Source organism: Osmia lignaria, chromosome 4 (assembly GCF_051020975.1).
Source record: "Osmia lignaria lignaria isolate PbOS001 chromosome 4, iyOsmLign1, whole genome shotgun sequence".
Taxonomy (NCBI): domain Eukaryota; kingdom Metazoa; phylum Arthropoda; class Insecta; order Hymenoptera; family Megachilidae; genus Osmia; species Osmia lignaria.
The window spans coordinates 7,216,710-7,235,170 of record NC_135035.1 but is presented as its reverse complement, the minus strand read 5'-3'; the positions used below and the strand labels follow the sequence as shown (position 1 = coordinate 7,235,170).

The 18,461-nt window shown below is 40.0% G+C and overlaps 1 protein-coding gene across 3 annotated transcripts in view; it reads left to right on the top strand.

The window, feature by feature from the left end:
- if (integrin subunit alpha inflated) overlaps window positions 1–18,461 on the top strand; it is a 51,869-nt gene that overhangs the window by 10,557 nt on the left and 22,851 nt on the right. For all 3 annotated transcript variants that reach the window (XM_034322386.2, XM_034322385.2, XM_076688097.1), the window contains exons 2-4: window positions 3,656–3,777; window positions 7,391–7,509; window positions 18,085–18,256. In XM_034322386.2, coding sequence (XP_034178277.2) covers window positions 3,656–3,777; window positions 7,391–7,509; window positions 18,085–18,256 — 413 coding nt within the window. The remainder of the gene's footprint in view (window positions 1–3,655; window positions 3,778–7,390; window positions 7,510–18,084; window positions 18,257–18,461) is intronic.

Below are 18,461 nucleotides of genomic sequence, written 5' to 3'. Positions count from 1 at the left end.
TACGTAACACTTTCCATGGACGTATAGAAGCCACTTCCCTTTGTAGGGACTTAAAGTGTTACGTGATTTCCGGCTTGAAATACCGAGGCTGCATTACAATCGTCATTCTCGATGCACGTACACGAGTTACTACGATTGCAGCGGTTGTGTGGCGGAAGTTAGCAAATTTGAGCTTACTTTCGACGTTGGAAAGAATGACGGTCATAGTCATTTTAATTCAGTCAGTCGATTACGCATGTAAATTTGCTGATTTTCAGCGAGGCGCGTTTCGTGGAAGATCGCGAATGGAGCCGTCCGATTTCGCCAAATACGGGCTTACGAATGCGCGTCTGTCCGGCGTCGCGTCGCGATATAAGTCAATACGACGTCCTCGCGTGCCAAGAATAAAGGGACGCCGATATTCGTCCGGCTATATACGAAGAGGCTTGAATCCGCCGCTCGCGGCCGTTCTCTAATTCATTGCGCGCGATTTTCACCGCGCGATACGCGAAACTCTCCGCCTGTTGGCTCGCGCAAAAGGCCACGGGCTGTCGCGTAATCCGGCGATGTTTCTTCGTCCAACGATACCTCGATGGATTTATTTATCGGCCCATTGATGCGTTAGTCCATGTTGATTGCACGTTACGCGTGAAAAAAACCGTGATTTATCCTTGGGGAATCGTTGCTTTTGAAGATGGTGATTGAACAGCGAAAGGATTTTTCAACAATTATAAAATAGCGTACATTTTACGCGTTTCGATGTTGCAGATTCCTGAGGCGTTTAAGGAACAGTTCAGATAAGAAAGCTCGCGCACAATTCGTGACAGATTTCATAATAAATACGAGCGACATAAAAGGATAGTCGGTCGTAATTTGTTGAACGTTTTTCTTCTGGATCTCGACGAAGGCTCGTGATGAATTTATTTATCGGTCCATTGATGCATTCACAGACACTGATTGCCGCAGGTAATCTAATGCGGTGTTTTCATAGCTTACACGTTCACTGTTGATTTATTCAACCACTCGTTTTCCATCGTGGATATACACGCATGGTGTTGTTGCTTTTTTGTGAATCCTCATTGAAATTCCGATCGAATTATGGCTGTATGGTGTTATTGAGTCGTTCGAAACTTCGTAATCGTTAACACTTAGATTCCTGCTCATTTTGTAGGATCTTTGATTGCAGATAAAAATTTTTATTTGGGACATAGATGAGGATCTTTGAGATTTTGAAGAATAAAGAATACAAATTTTGCTAAAAATGCATCCATAAATTATTTCGCGAGCTAATTTAGAACGCGCTAAGTCACTGCACCTGCACGTTGGGAGGTGCAGCTGCATGCCTTCATTAGCACGTTCCATGGATGCAACACCCTATAAATCTGAAGTACTCGAACATAACTGACTGGCTATTGTGAATGATTTACAAACGAATGGAAAATGATTTCATGAGCTTTGAACTACGAATTTTAGTTAATTAGTTAATTAGTTAATTCTATTTTTATTGGTGTCCTATTGCATCTTAAAGATGTATGAAACAGTATGCAATCTTGAGGTTTCTGCAATATTATTTTAAGAGTCTGATAAGACAAGGATATCAGTAGAGTGGTCAGTGTGTGGCACAAGCTAGTACTCGTTAACGAGTTGATATGCAAATTAAAGCAAATTAACGGTTATCAAAAATGTTATTACAAATTTGAGACTGATCTTTCCTTTATATATACAGATAATAATAGATTTGAAAGTTTATTAAATAAAAAATGAGTAGTGACACGGAGAAAACAAGATTAAATGCTTTGACCTGAAACTTCTATCAATGGTCAGAAATAGCGATTCATCTAAAACCTGTCATTTTTATAGTCAGCCGTACACGCACTGGCTCATGTAGCCATCAAATAAAAAAAGGAATCTAAATTGTTCTCCAAACTGGACTGGCATTGTATAAATCAACAAGGTTTCAACTTTCCCTCGATGTCAGGTTGCTTGTCCTCGCTCAACCTGCCTCTTGCGACGGACCATCTTTGCCGCCTACTGTCACTGCTATTCACAACATCACCTCACCTCAACTATCACCGAATCGTGTTTATAGTTAATAACGGTACAAGAATGGTAGAGAAAGGGAACATACATATAGGACAAAGAATAGATATAATAAAGATTAGAAACATTGTCGTGTACCAAAATAACTCCAAGAAATATCACACAAGAATTGAATCATATATGAAATACAAAATTTATCAGGAAAGAAATTTATAAAAATTGAAAGAAAGAAAAGGATAATGAGAGTAAGAAAAAAAGAAAGAGTTCTAGAGGTGTTAGTATTTCAGGGACCGGTTCGCCCCTGCATTCCCGATCTGGTGCATGCGTCACATATCGGTGATTATAGTTCCTCAGGATTCCAAAAAAAAGAGTAAAAAAGAAAAAATAGAGTGGGCGTCATTTGCAACCCACGTTTGTTATTAACGCGGCACATCTGCCAAACAATTGGACGTCAAGATTCGTTTAAATAAAATATATAGATTTTAAAGTAGCCTTGATAATTCAACGATTTATTTATAGCGATATGTGATATCATGTAAATCTATCGATAGAAGTGTGCAATGCAATTTATGAATCACGTTTATTGGTTCACGAACCTCAGCTTCCGTTCGGTTGCGTTCGTGACGGGCATACATTTGACAGGAAGTGGACCTACAGGCATCGTTGAACATACACGTGTGTATAGTTTGCGGTCACTGGGTTCCGTTTCCCATAATACTAATTTTACTACACATGGGGGTTGTGAAGTGCAAGTGTTCTAGCGTGGTTCAGAAAATTTAACATTACAAACAGATGTCGACCCAGACCTAACTCTTTAGACTATTATTCCATCTTTTTCTGAATTTAATAATTGGGAAATTTATTTTTCCTAATTTTCTTAAAATTTCTTAAATTCCTTTAATCTTAATATTTTTATAAAACGTTAGAAAGATAAAGTAATTTCAATAAGAAAATTATCCAAGGTGGACAAGAATATAATAGCAAGGCCGATAACTTAAAAATCATGTAACACTACGACCAGTTTATTTTCATAACGACTTTGCCTGAGCAATGTTAATATTTCTAAAGGATTCAGATAGCAATCAGTGTATCACGTTCGAAGGCGTATACTTAATCTGCATATAGTCAATATTAATCACGCTATAGGTCAGGGTGATTTCAAGGTACAACCCCCGGTTAGGCACACCCTTTTAAGATAATTATACGATCTATTACCATGGCTAACAATCTTTAGATCGTCTGCACACGCCTACGTCCACCTGGAACGATTTGATAAAAGGAGGTTGATTACAAAGCATTAGAAATTGATTTTCTTTTTTCGCAAGGTCTCTAATAAATTAACGTGTCTGACTATAACCCGTTCAGTTTACTAGTGTTCCATGAAACCGATAAAAATTGCGGTAGCAAGTGTGTTACCTGGTTTAATAACTAGTTGGTCGGTCGGATCGGTTACTTACTCTTGCGCCACTGTTCAAAATAGCTCGTGACCACTGACCTCAATCTCGGAAATACGTTCTGATCATCGTCTTTCCTTAACGACGCGATAATGAATATTAACCGATGACCTGTTAACACCAATGATCAGATTAATGAATTATCGAATCACCTCTAAATGGATTTCTAATTTTTGTTACAGGGCGATCGTGGGCGCACCGGAAGCTGAAACACCCCAGATCGGAGTGTACAGAGGGGGTGCAGTTTACAAGTGCGACATCGCGGCAGACGATCGTTGCACGATGATACATTTCGACAGCAAAGGTGAAGATCGATCAGTTATTAGAAAATTACATTGCCTACTTTTCATTATAAGAAGACAAAGGTACCATCGTGCACCGGAAACTCTTGAAGGATTAACTCTTGGAGTTTCTTTAGAGTCAATCCGATATCTGTTTTCCGGTTCTTTCTTTTTTTCACTCGGGTTCTCGCCGTGGGCTTTGAAAGGCAGCAGCTCGGTGTACATAGTGTTACTAACGAGGGCTTGTATCTCGTATTCCACTGTTTCGCAGTTGTTGACCCAGATTCTGCCTTTCCACCCGCTGTCGTAGCCCTCGAGGAGCTTCGTAATCTCAGGAACCGCAAACCAGCCGACTTAGTTGCTGTAGAACGTTCTATTCTTGGCGTCTTTTCCACCCACCCTCTCGTTCACCCTTCCGCTATCAAAGGTTCTATAACCCTCGAGAATATTGATCTTCAACGTTTCTTTGATCACCTTTCCTACCGTAACTTGGGGCTTGGAGGCGGTTAAAAAATCACACGTCAAAAATGAGCCATTTTTCTTAAAAATAAATTATGTAAATTCTTAGAAATTTAAAGAGCCACGTCCTTAAAAATAAAGTTATTATCGTAGCTTAGGAAAAATCGTAACGACTCAATTCCATGAAGGCGAGCAGTAGAGTACAGTCGACCATATCGAAGCCACGAGGGAGCATAAATTCCTAAGCAGACAGCCATTCGAATTAATAATCACGCCATAACGATACGATCTACCGTTTCAGCGGAGAAGCGAGTATCGCGAGAACCGACGCTAATGCCCCGATGCAAATTAGTGGAATCATGCAGGCGCGAATTAGACGCGCTTACACACCTCGTAACGATCGTATCGCGAGTATCGAGCACGATTCCGGACCCATAATTTGCCGATGGGAAAGTAATTGACTGCGCGAAAGCAATCGGTAGGAAATCACCGGGACCGATTCCGCGCGATCTCGGGCGGACTGAATCGAGAAGATAGGATTCTTAAAGATCCCTTTTGCAGATTGTAGAAATAAGTAACCCTTTAATTAAATAAAAAATTGATACGTGTTTCTTTGGAACGTTGAAAGTAAAAGGTTCGCTGTTTCTTTGCTGAACGAGCACATTTCTCCCCTTCTAGTGAACGCTGCGCCTGCATAAGTATTCTCGCTTGATAAAGAGACGTTTTCACAGACTACATACACAAGATCATGGTCCCATGTTACATCCAATTAGTCGGTCCTCTTCCTTAGTCAATGCTGCTCGCCCGGACACTTCGCTTTGATCGATAATTAGCGTGATAGTATGCTCGATCTTGCCTCGATCTTGTCCAATTAGAGTCGTGCTCGATAGTCCTGGCCATCTATTACCACTGCTGTTCGAGCACACGTTGACAGTGTACGATTTTCCATTGAATTTCTCGTTCCTTTTGAGTGGAAAATTGCATCAATTATTTTATTTCCTTCGTTTGTCCAATTTAACGGTAATTTACAGTAAATTAAGTGCTGTTAAATTAAAGAAAAAAAATGTTTTTTCTTAACCCTTCAACTTGAAATTCTTTGAACATATTCGAGAGATTATTTATCCTCCTATGATTGAAACGTTTTTAGCTAGAGTTCGCAGAAAATTGGAATTCGAAAAATAAATTCAGCCTTAGCGGTAGCTTTAAATCTTTCGCCTGTGTAATAATAACATTGTTTTCTTCTTTGCCCGATACTAACTCTGGCTATTTTTGAAATAGACGATCCGAACGCCATCTAAATCCGGCTGTAAGTTAACTCATCACTATTTTAAATCGAGCTCGTGAAAAAAAAAAATATACTTGTTAGTTCAGAGTTGTTGAATCTAAATGTAAAATTAGGTTGATAAGATAACGCGAATAACCGAGTGAAATAATTAAAATTCCTCTTCGTGTTATTAATAGCATCGAATACGTAACACCAGTTACGAGAATGCCAATTATCACCTTTAATAAAAAATCATCGTTGCAAGATATCAAAGGAAACTTTCCCACAAATCGACTTATCCAGCACATCATCAAGGTCACGTAGCTCTAGATCTCGTGCCCCTTGATCGATAGATCTCTGTTCCCTGGTATCTTCGATTCCGCGTGCGTACGAGGAAGCGAATCGCCGCTTCTGGAGGTCACTCACTTCGTCAGGTACTCGACCGAGCTCCTCGTTGAGGAGGATACTCCTCGGTTACACCCTGCGGAGTGTCAGAGTGGCGTGGCGGGCAGTCCCGGGATACCGGGAACCGTGCAACGCAAGAAGCCGACTCTACCTAATACAGAAAACCGTAAGGTCGTTCTACCTACGGCCCTGCCTCGACGAAGGTTCGGCATTTCTTGCAGGATGCCACCTGAGGATCTTCAGGGAAGGTCAGACGTATCGAGCAGTATGCTGGAACCCGAACGACTGCTTAATTGATGTCCCTTTAATTAGAGCTGTATAAATTAAGCAGCGTTTCACCGATAATTCATAATTGCTCCCATTGTGGGATTGGCCTTTTCCGTTCGGTTGATCATCGATTTTAATTAGTCGGGTCGAGGTCGAATTAGCGAGGCGTTCAATGTGCTGACTGTCATAGAGAAAATGGTTGTATAATTTTAGAACAAAGACTTTCTATATCTGGTTTAATATAAATGAATTGCCTGGATGTTGTCAAATTAAATTTTCTCTCGATATTAGCCTAATTTTTATTACAATCGTCTATTGTGCAATTGATTTTTAACGATGGATCATCGATCGATTGAAATATGGTCGTCGAAGGACTTCTCGATTTACTGGTATCGACATAGTCGTGTGGCAGTAGCAACGTTCACGAGTTAAGGGGTAGGAAGCGAAGGACAACTTCCGTTTAAGGGTTAACCACGACCGATACGGCTAACGGGTTCATTCCATTCGTAAAATCGAGAAAGAAAAATGCAAGACGTACTCGCTGAGAATTCTTTACAATGACACCTGCTCGAACCTTGCTTTTTATCAAGCTGACATCTTAAAGAATTATTGAAGTTTCAAAGAAAATTATTTTTCTTTGCGATGGACCAACCAAAATATTTTATAATATCCATAATGTAACGTAAAATAAAATTAAGTACATGATATAACAACCTGTAATATTAGGTTGTTCGTAGTCAGACGGGTATTGCTGGAAAGAGCTGGTGATTCTTAAGAAATACCTCTTCAATTTACTGGAATTTAATTCCAATATTAAGTGACCGATTCTAAAGAATGACGGCATACGTTATTCCCTGAAATAGCTTCGTCCATGGAAATCTGTGCATTCCTCCAGTAATCGAGCGTAACCGTACGTTGGAATATTTAGATAGCAACTGGTCATAGTCTTTTTCTTCCTGAATGTGTTTCCCGTTTCGTGCTAGACAGCTGATTTGTTATTACACTCGTGACCACGGTATTATAATTACCTTTCAAATTAGTTGAACACATTTGCTTCTTTCTGTATAAATATTTGAAAACCATAACTTAGGGAATGTTAAATAATTAATGAAAACAAAGGGAACACAGTGAAAATTAGAAATAAACACGATGTATTGTACTTTTATCTAAGCATTAATCATTGCAGGATAGAGTAATCGCTAATGTGACTGTGACTGATGAAGATTCGTTTCCGTTTACAGGGAACAATCATGTCAGAAATCCGAGTGTACCGAGTGGTTTGAGCCAGATTGATAATAAAACCCTTCAATGGTTTGGCGCCACAGTTTCATCCTCCTTGAGGGATGGTGGACCTATACTGGTGAGTAAATCAGAAATCATTTATTATTTAATTTTAACGTTACTTCCTATTTTTAAATGAAAATATTGCAACAAATTTGTTTGTATGCATTATGCATTTATGAAGGCAGAATAGAAAAGAAGTTTGTAATGGTCCATTAAAAAGCGGTAGCTATACACAGAGACGTTATTATAGGCGATTCTTTTAAAGCTCTGTTCTCGCGTTTCGAGGGATTTTACGAAGGCAGTAGTTACGAATAGATGAAGGGGTCACGTGAGAAATTACAGGCGTATGTTCCCAGAAGACCGCACCTTCTATTTCAGGAATCGAAAACAAACCAATCGTCGAGTCGTCCAATGTTTCCATTGCGACGTCCAAACGTCTTGCCATTATATTAAACCATGAATAGTTACCCTTTCATCTACCAGAGACTTGTAAATTTTCCCAGAAGCAGCTTCCAATATTTTTCAATTCAATATTAATAAGAAATTCTTTCAATCCACATTATTTCTCAACTATGAAATCTTTCATAAATTTTTAACATTGTGCAACTTTTCTCTCGGCAATTTTCTACGAATTCCAACAATCCTCGGCTTTGAAATTCCCAGTGATATGGAATTCCAGGCACACAATGTTTCAACGTCCAATGTAATAGATTCTCGCACTCTCCTTTCAATTCCAAACGAATCTCATTCGAGCACCCTGTCCGTCTCCACAAATGCGAGCCGCAATCACGCATCCCGAGTGTGGTCCGGATATCAATCTAGTGCGAAGATCTCTGCTCTTTCCTAAGGGCCGGTCCCTTCCCCTTCGGGATGCGGCCTCTATGATGTACTGCCGCCCTTATCTTTCTGTGCGTTGCACTTGGCCGGATCTATCCTGCGCGCACGTGCGGATGCACATCACGCACGGTTGCGGTGCGTCGGCTGGGAAAATTGAACAAACGAGAAAGGGACAAGGAGAAAGACGCCGAAGTTTCTACAATTTTTCGTCCAGCCTCGTCTGACTCGCCGACTTTGATTATAATTGCCTCTAAAAGAGTAATTATTTCGTTTCGTTGGGCAGCATTCGAATAAATCTTTGAGAATGCAGAATCTCTCATGACCCGACACACTTTCACTTCACAATGCAATCGTTGCATCACACCGACGAGGTGCATAAGATGATTAAATGCAGTTAACAGAGAATTGGTTCCTTGAATTTAGAAGTTTTAGTAATGATTTTCATTCTCAGGCTGGTGTAATTTTCGCATTGCAAAATGTCCCCATGGCTTTCTCATCCCCCATGGACGCGGCATTATGCGGGAATTATCTACTTGCTCCAGAATGCCGGTACAAGTTCCATGTTTTTTCCATGCTCAATCTTCCTCGCTTTCCCGCAGCGGACAACCGTGATATGGGGATTGAAGATAAGCGGTTAAATGCATAGGTTCTGGTAGCTACAATGTAGGGAAAGTTTTCGTGTTTCTCAGAAATTTTCTCATCTTAGAAATCTAGAACAAATCTAAAGAATTTTCTTCGAGACGATATAAAGTTACCATGCTCGGAATTTCGGGAACGGTATTTATATAGAAATTCAAGTTTTTGTTAATTAAAAGTGTGACCAAGTAGAAGCTTCGCTCTATCTCCTTTTACGACCGGAGGTTGTTACGTGAGCATCATGTGTAATCCTGCCGAATGCTTCGACACATCGTCTATGGTGCTAAAACGATATGGTGGAAAGAAGTTATTCCCGTCACGTACGGGTGACGTCTACTTGGAAGTTTGATGTGTGCCGAAAGACAAGGATCAACCCTCGAGGATACCACAGACGGGATCATTAATTAAATGAAATTGTGCGGTCTAATTTTCAATCAATATCTCCTTCGGTATTCCCTTCCAATTTCTTCATTAATCAAATTAAATATGGATAGTTGTTTAATTATTTCCCATGAAATATTGCTTTATGCTTAACAGAATAATACTACTGGCAAAGAAAATATCTGCAGGCTGCTAATTTTTTCTTGATGCAATTAAACATATTGCACTTGGTAATTTTTGTAGAATTCCGGACAAATTACCCGTTTAATATGCATCGTTCAGACTATCTAGTAGTACGAGTTTCTTCAAGCGTCTGTCAATCGCAGAGCTCGATCACTGCAATATCGCTGCAGGACATCGTTTTCTTGATGCAAGTAATTCGCTCTGATGCATCAGTTCGCATGCAAGAACTCGTATTAACGTTAGCGTGAATACACGCTTATGTTCGTTAGACATAAACGACGATATTATCGTTGATCGTGCGAAAAATAAATTATTTCAAGTGGCTTTGAGTACACCTATCTTTTAGTTTAAATTATTAATCATTAGACAAGATGCGATGACATAAGATTATTGTAAAAGCAGTAGATTATAATAATAATCAGATCGATTATCGATTGTATCAAATCTTGATCGGGTATCACTTTGAGAACGATTTGTTCAGCTGCCACGTGATTTATCGCCCACTTGTTTAGTTTCAATTCCACAAAATTACAGTCTGTCAGAAAAACAGCTAAGTTAGTCGAATCAATTCTGGTATCCCCGTATTTCTTTCTTCTGCAAAATAAATTGGTCTCATATTTCCATCCACTGTTGGACTGTCGCTGCATCGTTTTTTGTTACTGTCCAATTCAGCGATGCTTCTTCATCTTCTTCTTCCCGCATCGTAGTTCTACTCTCTTTCACGATTTGCCGACATTTCGAAGATACAGCTACTTGATTGGTGCCAGATGTTCCCGACCTTTCTCCCTTTTCTCCTTTCTCCAAATAAGAGCATCGTCCTTTCCTTTATGTCAAAATCTAAACTAAGAAGAAAGGAATATTTTCCAGAACACAATAATTAAAATAATAAATAAATTTTCAAAATCTGATAATTTGACTTTGTTAATTATTCAGATAAAATTTTTAATTATTTTATTGAAGTGCAAAGTGAATGATGTATCTACATATAAGCGTTCTCTAGACTGGTCAGTTCACGTTTTTAGCTTTTAATCGATGCGTTTTTGCCGGAGGATTCTCTACGAGGATTCGCGACGTGGCTTTATCGCGAAGACTCAGCCGTATTTTATTGTTGCTGATTGTTCCCTCGGTCCCATGGACCGTGTACGTGCATGGTTTTTGCCTTCTTCGGACTTTCTTTCCTGTGGCTTCGACTTTTTGCTCCGCTTTCATTGTCTCTTTGCCTCTGGCGTTTCGTTCTTCCTGCGGTGTTCTCTAAAAGTTCCTAAAATTTGGGAAATAAATCTTCTCCTTAAAAGGAAATTCTATCTTCATTAATATGCATTAGTAGATTTTCTTTATTTTTCGAGGAATATTTACAAAGAATGGCAAAGAAATTAAAAGTTGAAACATGCTTTAATCAATCCAAGTCCTTAAAAAATCTCAATAAAATTAAAACTTTGACCTCCACGACCCAACTTGAGAGCAGATTCTTGTATATACAAAATTCGCCTTCCTTTTCCATTTCAACCACGACCTTTCCCGTCCACGATCGTCCATGGTCCTTTTTCGAGCAGGATCGCCCATTTTGGGAACCAGAGGAAGGGTTCTGGAGACCATGGAACGGTTAGGATCGATGGGACCAAGGGAGATCGAACGTTTGTCGGCTGGCAGAATGGAAATACCATTGTCAGAGGGAATCGACGGGACAATGTTTGAGAAATTCTCGTGCTCGTGTGAGAGATACTGTGAGAAACGGTTGATCATTCTGTCTTTCGACTTCAGGTTGTGTGAATTCCACGTTCTTCTTTTCTTTTTTATGGTGAACGTCGCTGAACAATTCTTGCACTTTTCTGCATTGTTTCTTACTGAGAATCTTGTTATTTGATGTAAAATTATGTCGATGGTGTTCATTTCCAAAAAGTTTCAATTTTATCTTTTATAGAATAGTACCTGTGATTTTTAACCAACCAAAATGAATGATTTCAGGTTCCTTAAATTTTAATTAGATTAATTTCCTTTGAGGGATTTTCTCTGTATTTAAAAATAACTAAATAATTAATGATGGCAGAGTTAAGTGGAACACCCTGTATAATGATTCCTTTGTCCTCTGGGTGAGTTTTTTTTAAGAAGAAAGAGCCAAAGTAGGAGGATAATCCGATGGGTAGACAATACGCATTCCGCTCGTGTGTTTTGTCGACGGGACAAATTGCAATGTCCGTTAAACGATCGGTTTTTGCCAGCGGCAGGGCTTTCAAGCTTTTAAGGACATTCGCATGAACCGGCTACCTCATCCGATTCTAATTACGATCGATGACGATGACGAAAATCATCGAAACGTTATTTTGGAATGCTATTCTTAGTTTGATTACAATTGAGCTGGTTGTCTCGAGACAACACGAAGAAGAAATTACAAAGTACCTCATAAGCAAAACCGCATCGTTCATCAACGTATGCAAATTTCTGCTTAAGTACAAGAGCAGAACACCGAGGCGCCGTTCTCTTCGGCGAAGGAATAACAGCAAAACGGCACGAACTAAAACGCGCCACTTTGTCGCCAGAATTGACCAACAGCTTTTACAAGGCTCCCCATAATGTAGCCCACCGCTCAACCATCAAACTGTACACGCCGCAGCAGGAGGAGTTGCGATAACTCACACCTTTCTCCTCGCGAATCTGAAATATTACCCCTAGCGTTCTTAACCAGTCGCCTAACATCGAAACGCATTCAGGGAAGGGTGAACTCTGCACCGGATCTCGGTATCTTCGTCCATTTGACAAATCTTCGCTTTTATTGGGTTATGCAAAAATTTCCATAATCATCTCTAAAGCAATTTCCATAAATAACCCTTTCGCTACGAGCGCTTCAGTAAAGGATTAACCCTTTGACTACTATATGGGCGCACATATGCGTTCATAATTTGTTTCAAATGAAAATCATCAATGCATATTACTAATTACACGCCATGTGTTATCAGATTATAATGGTGTGAATGGAAAAGAAATGAAGAAATGAAAAAGAAAGTCTAGAGTATTTAGAAGTGAAACGGTTAACAAAAGAGGGGTTGAATTCCATGTTTCGACAATTCTCGCTCCAATCTGACACCATATAAAGTACCATATTGCTAGAGGATCATACCGTTTGTCCGTATAACACGGTATAAATAAGGCAGTGACTCATTGTCAGTGTGCAAGAGGTGAGTCAACCACGAAACTGAGGCAAACGTGTCTTCCGTGCAAGCACCTCCGTCTTTCGGTCTCCACCTTGGTGACGTAAATATCCGACCGTGGCGTCGTTCTGTTATCCTGTCACAGGAGAGAGCTCCTGGTTCGCGGGCAAAAGGGTGAAGCCAGGTGAAAAATATTGCCGCTCCGCGCGGACAAATTTAGCGGGGATATTTCATCCTTGTACAGCTCCATCACCTTTTTCTTCCCTTCTATCTTCTTATTTCCCTCCCTAGGCTGGTCCGTTCGTTTCTGTTTGAAATGAAAAATGCTTTACGATGCAATAATTATTTCTACGACGCAAACACGGCTTACGAGACCACCAACAGCACCAAAACAAATTCATTTGTGTACAGATTCGTTTCTTGTTTCTCGCGCCCTATATGTTCGATTGGAATATTTTCGGAGGCATCAATGTCCCCGAAAAATGGGGCTACCGCTTCCACGAAAATCGACGTCGATTCCACGGAAGCCGTTCCCGTATCGACTGTTCGAAAATACGACCGATTTATCCTCGGTGGTTAGGTCTGGGCGCAGCCGACCCGAGATGACCTCATTCACGGCTCGAAAATAACTCACGCCTGCCTGTTCGTTCTCTCGTGAAACCACCGAGTTGACCATTTTTTCCCCGAAAAATTTATCGACTGACACAAAAGAGCGGACACGAGAAGAAAAAAAAAATAAATTGTCCAACGGAAAGAAGAAACAAACTCGATAAAGGAATTCATATTTTCCAGCCGATCTTGGACGAGCTTTCAACGGGACCGTGTTCTCCGAGCCGCTTTACAATGGAAACGCATTAAGTATTGCAGGGAATATTGCGACGGATAAAATAGTGGTACATTGTTTTAATTTACAGTCCCGTTTCCAACGTGAAAGATACGATTCTCTTGTAATAGCGGCGCTTGTCAGCGTGAGCACGGGAATTTCCTGCGTGCACACGTGCGTTACACGTTTCGAACAATAAAGGTCAAACACGGAAAGGGTTTACGGTAGGCCACTTTTGTTGGCCCGAGTCCAATCGCTCCCTCGTAAAGTTCGACGGAATATCGTAAAAGCTTCGTACCTCCCACAATAGTACGGGGTTGTTTGTAGGAAATTTTCTGGCAATTAATTCCTTTTTATTCTGAACATAGAAAAATATTGATTTACTTAATTTGACGAGAAAAAGTAGAAATTAATATTTTTGCTTCAATTTATGGAAATAAATGAAAAATAAAAAATTCCTGTTGCTAGTTAGAGTATTTTATACTCTTCCAGATAAGCTCTTTTCTATCCTTCGCCATATTAAGATATTATTTATCTCCCTATGATAAGAATACAATTAGAATGTTCAGTGAAAGGATACATTTTTTAGAGTCCATAAAAGAACCCATTTTAACCCTTGGAAAACGGATGGCACGATAGTCACACTCACCACGAATACTGATACAAATATGACCGAATGGTAAATCATTTTTTTTGTACGGTCTATAAACCTGAAGATTTTTCTAGGATTCTATTTTCTTCATTTTCATTCCTTCCGGATTATCGTTCTTAAGTAGATCTTAACTCTCTTTAATCGCTTATAAAACGCTCAAGTGGGATACTTAATGTCTTCTGCAACCAACGTCCTTATTTTAGTATTCTATGGTAGTATTTTCCCAGCATAAGATTACGCTTTTATTTCTTTCCTTTCGTCCTCGAGGTAAAACGTTTTTCAAAGATGAGAGTAAAAATATGACTGTTTTATGGGATTTTCGTGCCAAGAAATGGATACCAAAGGGTGTTTTCAACATAAATTAATTCCTCGATGATGTATGATAGAAATTTGCATAAAATTATTCCAATTTACAGAAGTACCTTAGAAAATAACGATTACCAACGAAATTGAATAAAAGCTCAATTAATATACTTGTTATTCTTGCTGGACACGTATGAAAGGAACGAAAGAGAAAAAAAAAGGAACGAAATTGTACCATACTCGCGTTGAAAGGCCGCGAAGTGGCCGGCTGAAGACATTAAAGGAACCGTGCCATTAGTTCTCTCGAGTGGTCCTTTTAATGAAGAGCGAACGAAGATACAGCCGGTGCAATCACGCTCGAAGAATCACGGGCATCGTTCGAATTATTATTCCTTTCTTTCACCCTCCTCCTCTTAATTAGAGGGGACGACCTGGCTTTCGGTGGCTCGAGTGCAACGGTTCCGTTGCTCACGGTCGTGAAAACCGCGTTGGAAACGTGTCATTAGCCGGCTTTAAAGTGTTCAACGTCTTCCGGGCTTTCTGATGACGAGCAAATTGCATTGGCTAAGTACCACGCGTGGTGCAATTCATAACTTTCCACTTTTGAACGACAGGTCTAAATGATTAATTTCGCCGACGATTAGAAGGAAACGAGGATTACGATCATTCTTTCGAGATTCTCACCTTCGTGACTCGTCAGCGATCTTTCAACCACCCTCGCAGCAGCTCCCTTTTACATTGTCACGTTTAATCCCTGAAAAAAAGAAGGTACCTTCGTCGAAATCTTACCGATGATCTGCTTTTTCATCGTGCGCGATCATCGTCCACGCGTCGATCAGCTGTCGATTCTCGGCCGCGTATCGCGATCAAGATACATCTGCAGGCTCGTGTCAAGGTGGCAAGATCGATATTCCTCTTCGCGGTGCTGTTCGAGCAGCTGTAATCGTGATAATCCAGACTTCCCTCTTGATTTGCGCCTCCTTCTCTTTCCTCGTCGAGTGCTCGATTGAACGAGCCACATTCAAAAGGGTTTACTGAAGACCGCTTTATTTCGAACGTACGATGACCAAACTCATTCTTGTATTTCTTAGCTGCTGTCCAGCCCCATTATACATTTATTTTCGGCCCTACTTTTTTTATCCCCTCTGGATCGTTTTAGCAGCTGATTCATCGGTACGTTTATTTTCTTCCTTGTTTATTGTACTTCTGTTTGGTGGGTAAGGATCCATCAAAATTTTTTCTTCCCTTTGGTGCTGTTACGGAAAATATTCTGTATTCAGGAAAGAAAAGGAGAGAGAATGAAGATCCACAAATTAACCCCACAAATATTAGTTATTACTAAGGAGGGTTGAAATCATTAGTTAATAATTTGTGGATCTTCCTCTTTTCTTTTCTTTCCTGATGGTTTCTTGTTAAAACATTTTCGTTGCTACACAGTTTTATGGGTAAAGTTTATAACGCTGGTTTGGTAACTCAATTCAGCGTTGCAATAAGCTTGATTCGATGCTTGTCAGCAGAACCCTTTCCATTTCGAAAGAGTCACACGCGTAATTCTAGACAGTGATCCTTGAACGATTGAGCTAAACTGGCGCAATGGATAAATTGCGGTACACGTCGACATGGTTCATCTTTTTTCGTGTTCCTCGTTCCTGCTGGCTGTTTTACTATTTTATTTCCTTCGTTTCAATTTTAAATATACTAATCGTACATCATTAAAAATTGAGTGTTAGAAAACAAATTTTCCATCTTCATATCCTGGCGTTAATTACAAAACTCTGTAACGTATAATTTTAGATTCGCATCAAGAATCGTCTGAGCGTTAAAATAAAGGAATAGGTTCCCGTTGATGATCAGTAACGTCTTAATCGACTTTGCTCGTTTAATTTTCGATTAACGCTGGGCTAGCATCCCGATTCGCATGGTGGAAGCATGTAACGTTGTAACGCCGCTTAATTGGCTCGCAATTAATTAAAAACGTTGCGTGCACCGGTTCAGCTGTAACACACGATCCTCCTGCATGGGGAATCAGCGTCCGGCTCGTTAGGGCTCGTTTACACGGGGCAAGCCTTGGAAAGCGATTAAAATGTTACCTGGCCACGTCCACCGCGTTCGCTGGCGTTTGTTCTCTCTTAAATCTGCATGTACGCGCAGTTAAACTTGCCTCTTGTTCCCTTTTGCCTTTGATTTACAACACTGTTCAAATTGGTAGCCACCAGTTAGCAGTTGCTAAGGTCTTCTGCGTTCAATGAAGCCTTAGATACGTAAGCATTAAGAGTAACTAAACTTTGATATTGTAATTTGCAACGGTGGATAGGTAATCATTATTTTTATTAAGGTTAATAAACAGTGATTGGTACTAATAACAGTTCTGACCTATCTTAAATTACCCTTAATTATATTAATCTGATTTTAAATTTATTTGTCGTCCAGAATGAATATCAAGAGGAAGTTAGTAAGTACCTCGACCAGATGCTCATTAAATTTATTACGATATTTCATTTGAAACGGATGAAAAATGAAAATGATTAATGAAAAGATAACGATCACTGCCACCGTTGATTACCATATTTAATCCGACGAGGATTGACGCGCCGCTAATCTCGGCAACGTCGTCAAAATGTCCTTATATTTCGTAATTAATTTAATTTACCGCTTTAACGTTCACCACGCCTTGTAACGAGCGACACGTAACGAGTTTCGAGGAAATCCTTCCCGATTGCAATTCCCGTCGACGAACGACACGAAGTGCGTCGTTACATATGTATATTTATACGATGTAGCGTTATTAAGGTCATCAGCTGCTGTTGCTTCTCTGGTCAAGTACAGATGATTGACGTAATCTACCGATTATTGTGAGAGAACCTTGTCCCGGGAGCAGAGGCACGAAGCGAACGGTTCTAACCGCGAGGACATTGCCAAAAATACGAATTAACTCGACCGGTTCGCGGAAAACAGATGACACAATGTTTGCGTTACGGTGTTTCTTTATTTAAAAATTACACTGGTATACATTTGTAGAAACGAAGTACCCTTCTAATCACTGGAAACATTCTCCAGAAGCAGCCACTTTTAGCCCCTCTAAGTGGCTCTCTCTAAACATTTAAATGCAGCTAAAAGCATTGAAATCATCAGCCTCTTTTCCTTGAATTTTCCATTAATCATTTTTCATCGTTTCCAATTGTTGAGAATATTTCTAATGGTCGGAAAATTTGCGTTCGCTGGTGCAGTCCCCTCTTTGTAAAGGTCAGCATTACCTGAGGAGGACATTTTTTTATTGCACCCCCTGAGTGTCCCATGCGCTTTTTCCGAGTTCCAGTCAGTTCTCTGTAATCCTTCAAGCTGGGAACAGCATTTCGTTTTGTTCAACTTATACATTAATAAATATATACTCAGGCTAAAACTCTGTTGTATTTATTCAGCAAATAAATATTGAACACCAATGATTTTAATGGAAACAATCATATTTTTTAATCAGCAATTGCCACAAATTTGATATCCTCTCGTCACATAAATGTTGTACCATGTATGTTACAATTTCAATCGGTAAGGATGTATTTGCCGGTTAGCAGAAAGTTCGCTTAACGAGTCGGCAAGATGGTCGTTAGGTGTAATTGCGATGGAGCAGTGATTAACAATACATTGATGATGAGAGGTGAGCGACGTTAAACGTTCTCTGTTTTATGGTTACAGGCGTGCGCGCCAAGGTACATCTGGTTCTCCGTGTCCCAGCCGAAGCACGATACCGATGACAATCGATGGAACAAGGAATCCACCGTAGGAAATCGACGGGAACCCGTTGGCACCTGCTGGGTCGTTACCAACAATTTCAACGAATCGCAGGAATTTTCGCCCTGCCGAACGAGTGAGTATTTTTACGTTAATTGTTAGTAACTTTGACTCCCTGAGAAATTTAATTATTGTTCCTCAAATTCTCCTCCAGCTGTTCTCAAAATACACTTGAAATTAACTTTCATATCCCACTTGAAAAAAAGACACAACACATAAATAAAGCGTCCCTGAACCAGTAGAAATCCATAATTTTTCAACCACTTCTCGAGCTTCTGTAT